The sequence below is a fragment of the Petaurus breviceps genome, unplaced genomic scaffold (genome assembly GCF_028583685.1).
Source record: "Petaurus breviceps papuanus isolate PSGF00001 unplaced genomic scaffold, PetGlider_PUasm1.0 90667, whole genome shotgun sequence".
Classification (NCBI taxonomy): Eukaryota; Metazoa; Chordata; class Mammalia; order Diprotodontia; family Petauridae; genus Petaurus; species Petaurus breviceps.
The window spans coordinates 8,167,556-8,173,437 of NW_027187302.1; the positions used below are offsets into that span (position 1 = coordinate 8,167,556).

The 5,882-nt window shown below is 40.2% G+C and overlaps 1 protein-coding gene across 1 annotated transcript; it reads left to right on the forward strand.

Moving 5' to 3' along the window:
- The first annotated feature begins 3,384 nt into the window (after nt 1-3,384).
- GJA10 (gap junction protein alpha 10) lies at nt 3,385-4,959 on the forward strand. Its single transcript, XM_069065057.1, has one exon. The coding sequence runs from the start codon at nt 3,385-3,387 to the stop codon at nt 4,849-4,851; it is 1,467 nt and encodes a 488-aa protein (XP_068921158.1). The 3' UTR covers nt 4,852-4,959.
- Nucleotides 4,960-5,882: the final 923 nt, after the last annotated feature.

Consider the following 5,882-nt stretch of genomic DNA (forward strand, 5'->3'; position numbering starts at 1 on the left):
TCAGAATAACATTTTTTAATGTATTAAACAAAATACATATAATTTAAAAGGAAATCAATTATACTGAAACATAGGTATCAAACTGTTAAAAGAAATGTAAGTTCACAGAGTCCAGGTTAAGAACCCCTGCAAATAGTTCTTTGTTCTGTGTTATCTTCATCCCTGCACCATCCTGGTCCCACTCCTTTGGAAATGCTCCAGTTTGTCGATGTCTGTCCCAAACGATGTTGTCCAGACTCGAGCACAGTATTTCAGAGCACAGTGGGACCATGACCTCTCTCGTTCTGGATGCTGTACCTTTCTTAATGAAGTCTAAAATTGCACTTGTTCTTCTTTTTGGCTGCAATGTTCAATTCAGTGAGCATTTTCAGAGTGCCTACTATGTGCCACAAACTGTGCTAGGCACTGGGGATACAAAGAAAAAAAAACATTCCCTGGTCCCCAGAAGTTTATAACTTTTTGGGAAAAACATGCCGACAGTTACATATAACACATGTATGTATATACTTGTATATGTATACGTATACACAGATATTCATATAAATGCATACATACATATGTAGAGAGCATAAATACAAAATAATTATTTTTTGGAGAGGGAAGACAATTAACTGGAGAGATTTGGTAAAGATTCTCTGTAGGAGACAGTGTACTTTGAAAGGGGCTTTTATGAGGTGGTCATAAGGAAAGGCACAGAAGAAAGCCTATGCAAAGACATAAAGGCAAGAGATGAAATATCTTACTGATAAGTAAGCCAGTTTGCCTGGAATGTAGAGTTCAGAAGGGAAGCAATGTGACATCAATTTATAATGATAGAAGGCAGTAAGATTGTGAGGAGTTTGCATGTTATCCTAGGAAACTGTAGAAGTTTTTTTTTTTCTTTTTTGGAGGGGGAAAGCAGGGCACTTAGGGTTAAGTGACTTGCCCAAGGTCACACAGCTAGCAAGTGTACTTAACCAGATTTGAACTCAGGTCCCCCTGACTCCAAGGCCAGTGCTCTATTTGCTGCACCACCTAGCCACCCCAATCACAGAAGCTTTTTGAGCAAGGGAATAACATGGTCAGATTTGTGCTTTAAGAATATTAATTTCTCAAAAATCTATGTGTTGAGGATGAATTGAAGATGAAAGAGACTAGGATCAGGGGCACCAATGAAAAGATCATTGCAATAGTACAGGTGAGAGAAGGACCTGAACCAGCCTGTTAGCTGTGTAAATAGAGAGGAGATGAATATGCAATGTAGAAGTAGAATTAACAGGAAGGAAGGAAACAAGCACCCATTATGTTCCAGGCACTGGGCTAAGTACTTTTAAAATGTTATCTCATTTGATTCTTATGACAACACAACCCCCAGAAGTAGGTGCTATAGTTATCTCTATTTTTATGTTTGAAGAAACTGAAGCAGACAGTGGTTATCTGACTGGTCCAGAGTCACACAGTTAGTAAGTGTCTAGGGGTAGATTTGAACTCAGCTCTTTCTGACTCCAGACCCAGTGATCTGCCCCATCTAGCTGCCTCTGGACTTGTTAAACATAAAAGGATGGAGAGGAACAGTAGAGAGTCAAGGGTGACTCCTAGGTCATGAACCTGAGTAACTAGAAGAATGGTGGTATCCTCAAGAGAAATAGAGAAAGGAGAAGGGGTAGATTTTCCTGGGGAAGATAATGAGTTCTGTTTTAGCCATATTGAATTTGAGATGCCTTTGTGACTTCCATCTGAAGTCTAGCAGGCAGTTTGAGATGCATAATTGTAGTTCAGGAGAGAGATGAAAGCTGGACATTTAGATTTGGGAGCCATCTGCAGAGAGATGACATGGAAACAGATGTGAGAGAGAGCATACAGAAAGAACAGGAGGGAGTGTAAAATGGATGATGCTGCAAAGGAGATTAAGTTGTCACATTATTACATGATTGACTTGCAGTCCATGAAGACCCTCTGTCTTCTTTCAGACGAACTTTTACCTAGTCCTGTCTTCTTGATCTTGTGAAGTTGGTCTTCTGAACCCAAGTGTAGTACTTTACATTTATCCCTATTGAATTTCACCTTCTTAGATTTTAGCAGATTTTGTTAGCCAAAACTTTGTTAGCACATCTCCTACAGACATTGAGTTTGCTCAAACTTCATAATTTTTCCAGAGAAACACAGCATGTTCCCATCTCTTTGGAATGGGCCAATGAATCTTCCACAGCTTCCATTACTAAAACATCTCCACTGACCCAGTCTTGTGTCCGTTGTTCCTTTCAGTGGCTCCATATACTTATACTACTTGTGCTGCTATTCTGACCTGGGCATGAGAGACCTTCAGTCATTTAGTGCAATTTCTTCATGTTACCGATGGGGAAACTGAAACTCAGAAAAGCGGAATGACTTGCTTATGGTCACAGAGCCAGTTAGTCACAAAGCTGGGACCAGCATCCAAATCTTCTGTTTGGATATGTTTGGAGGTGGGGAGAGAATAAATTAAAGAATAAAATACTACTCCAAGTTACAGGCATGTAGACCATTGCCTCTCCAATTATGCAAACTCTTTTTTTCCTATTTCCTAGTAGCATTAGCCTTTTCATAAAAACTGTCACTAATACTTAAGAAACTATTATATTTCTTCCCCTCCTGATTAATGAATATGTTAATTATGGAACCAATTAGGCAGCTCAAGTCTGAAGGGGAAAATTAATCAACACATATTTGGCAGGTACCTAGTAACTGCAAGACACTGTATTAGGTCCCATGGAAGATACAAAGAAGAATGACAATTTTGCCCTTAAGGAATCTATAGCTTAGTTGGAGAGACTAGAAATACTGATAAAAAGATAACTAATTCTATGAGTTGGTATGCAATAATTTAAAAATGAGGGATGTTGACCACAGTAATGTCAGGGGTTTGTGAGCTGTAAGGTATTCAGGGAAGACTTCACTGAGGGAGTGAGAATTAAATTTTTTGAAGAGTGGGTAGGATTCAGATAAAGGAAGGCATCAAAGATAGAGAGTTTAGCAATCAATAGTGCAGAAACAGGAATATGTGGAAGGTAAAGCAAATTTTCTAGTAAAGTCAAAGTGCAAGGTTCATGATGCAATCTGAAAAGGTAGATTGGACTAGATTTCAGAGGGCCTTGAATGCTAGGATATTTGTAGAAATAAATTTTCTAGTAGTTCTCCTATTTGAAGAGTTCTATAATGACATATACCTCCACATGGCAAATAGCTTGTTTCAATAATCAGAAATCACAAAATATTAGAACTAGAACAGATCTTGACATTCTATGTGGTATTTGAGACCATGAAAATGTTTGCCTATCATTACACTTTCTACTATTGCATGCTGCCTCTCTGTGAGTACTGTCATTCTGTGAATTTATGTGTGTTACAGACACAAGTATTTTTAACATGGGAGACTGGAACTTGTTGGGCAGCATTCTGGAAGAAGTACACTTCCACTCAACCCTAGTGGGGAAGATCTGGCTGACCATCCTGTTCATATTCCGTATGCTGGTGCTTGGAGTGGCAGCAGAGGATGTCTGGGATGATGAACAGTCAGCGTTTACCTGTAACACCCAACAGCCTGGCTGCAGCAACATCTGCTATGATGGTGCTTTCCCCATTTCTTTGATCAGGTACTGGGTTTTACAGATCATCTTTGTATCTTCTCCCTCTCTGGTGTACATGGGCCATGCACTTTATAGACTCAGGGCCTTTGAAAAGGAAAGGCAGAGGAAGAAAGTACAACTTCGAGCCCAGCTGGAGGAACCTGAGATTGACCAGGAGGAGTACCAAAGAATAGAGAGGGAACTGAGGAAATTAGAAGAACAGAGGAAGGTATACAAGGCGCCCCTGAAAGGATGCCTGCTACGTACTTATATACTGCATATTTTGACCAGATCTGTTTTGGAAGTAGGGTTCATGATAGGACAATATATACTCTATGGGTTCCAAATGCATCCCCTTTACAAGTGCAGTCAATTTCCTTGCCCCAATTTAGTGGACTGCTTTGTGTCCAGGCCCACAGAGAAAACCATTTTCATGTTGTTCATGCACAGCATAGCAGCTATCTCCTTGTTCCTTAACATTTTGGAAATATTTCACCTGGGAATCAGGAAAATCATGAAGGCATTATATGGAGGGTCTAGCAGGGAGACAGAAAGGGGACCCTGCCATTCGAATCGAAATTCAGTGACCCAGCCCTGTATAACTCACTCTTTATTGCATGAGAGCATTCCTTTGTTCCAGCCTGTTCAACACATCTGGCCAGAGCAACAAGTAATTGGTATTGATAATACAGAACACAAACCAGCTTGGCAACCTAATCAGCACAACCAGACTGAGGGAGCACCCCTTCCTAGCAAAAAGAATTGGTCCAGGAGAGATCAGCATCTTAGAGTGCTCCAATTCAGCTCTGTTAGTCCCCAGGACCTTGATTGTTGCATCCAGCGCTTTCAACAGTGCAAACATCAGCACCATGGACAGCACCCGCGATCTTCCTTCAGCAGGGGGGACATTGTTTGCAGACCGCAGATGTGCAACCTTGCCAATTGCCCTTCGCTCACACTTCGTCCTGGGGAGCAGCCCCAGAGTCTGTGGAACCCAACCAGGTCCTTGATAGACCTGACTACTCACTGCAAGACCAGTAAGGACAGAACAAGAGAGTGTTTTGACTCAGCAGAAGGAGGGTCTCACCCAGGTAGCCGCAAAACCAGTTTCCTTTGTAGAGTTTCAGAAAGCTCTGACTCCCAGCACTGGGGAGATGACAGTGCCTCCAGCTCTCCATCTCTACCTCCAGGCACTGGGCGCAGAATGTCAATGGCAAGTAAAGATCAGCAGGCCCCTGCTCGTGTGAATTATAGCCTGCTTGTGTAGCTGTCCATTGCCTTCCCCAGGGCTACCTTTTCACACCCTCTATCTGATAAGGCATAGTGTTGTGGTGGAGGGTGGGGAGAAGAGAGATGGGAAGGAGAACATATGTCTTTTTGTGGAATCATATATCTACCCGAGTCACCTTACTCATATAGAAAAAAGAGTGTGTTCATGTATACGTGCAAGAAGTCACACCATTTGAATATCTCTGCATCTTAAAATGATCTACTACATATATTTCACAATAAAGATTTAGTAAGTTTAAAAAAATAAAATGTAATGAGTTTCCTTTATTTTAAAGTAAAAGAGAGAAAGGAAAGCCCTTTTTGCTTTTGACTTAGACATTAGACAAGAGGAGTATTAGATAAGTTCTGTCCTCTGAAAAGTTACAGTTAGATAAGGAAGCTCCATTATTGTGATGCTCCCAGACCTGAATCATTGGATTATAGATTTAGAGTTAGAAGAAGCCTGACTTAGTAGCCATATTGGCCAATTCCCTCACTTCCAGAGGCAAGAAATATCTGGAGGTGTCCCAGGATCTGGAATTGTTCCTTTCCATCACTGACAGTTCATACTATGATTTTAAAATAAACATTATTTGATAGGCACTGAATTTCCCGGATTAAACTCATAAATGAAATACTATATTTAAAGTACTTTATAACTGCAAATTACTACATCAATGTGAATTAATAAAATTATTTTCCCCATATTTTGTACCATGATTTCATCTTTACACCAAACTTAATATTTCTTGCTGATTTATAATGATAGCTCATATTTATATAGTGCTTTGTGGTCACAACATGCTTTCATATATAGATACAAATGTATATTACATATTCATTCCAATTCAATCATTTCAATTTAATAATTCTGATAGTCCAGTGTGGTAGGTAGCTATTATCCCCGTTTGACAGATGAGGAAAACAGACACTCAAGGAGACTGATTATCCCAAGCTCATAAAGCTAATAAATGGCAAGGTCAGGTCTTAAAGATTGCACTCAGTTTCCTCTGTCTTGGTAGAAAACTT

What these genes read in the sequence shown, in the direction of transcription:
- GJA10 (XM_069065057.1), top strand. Translation starts at nt 3,385, where the DNA reads ATGGGAGACTGGAACTTGTTGGGCAGCATTCTGGAAGAAGTACACTTC.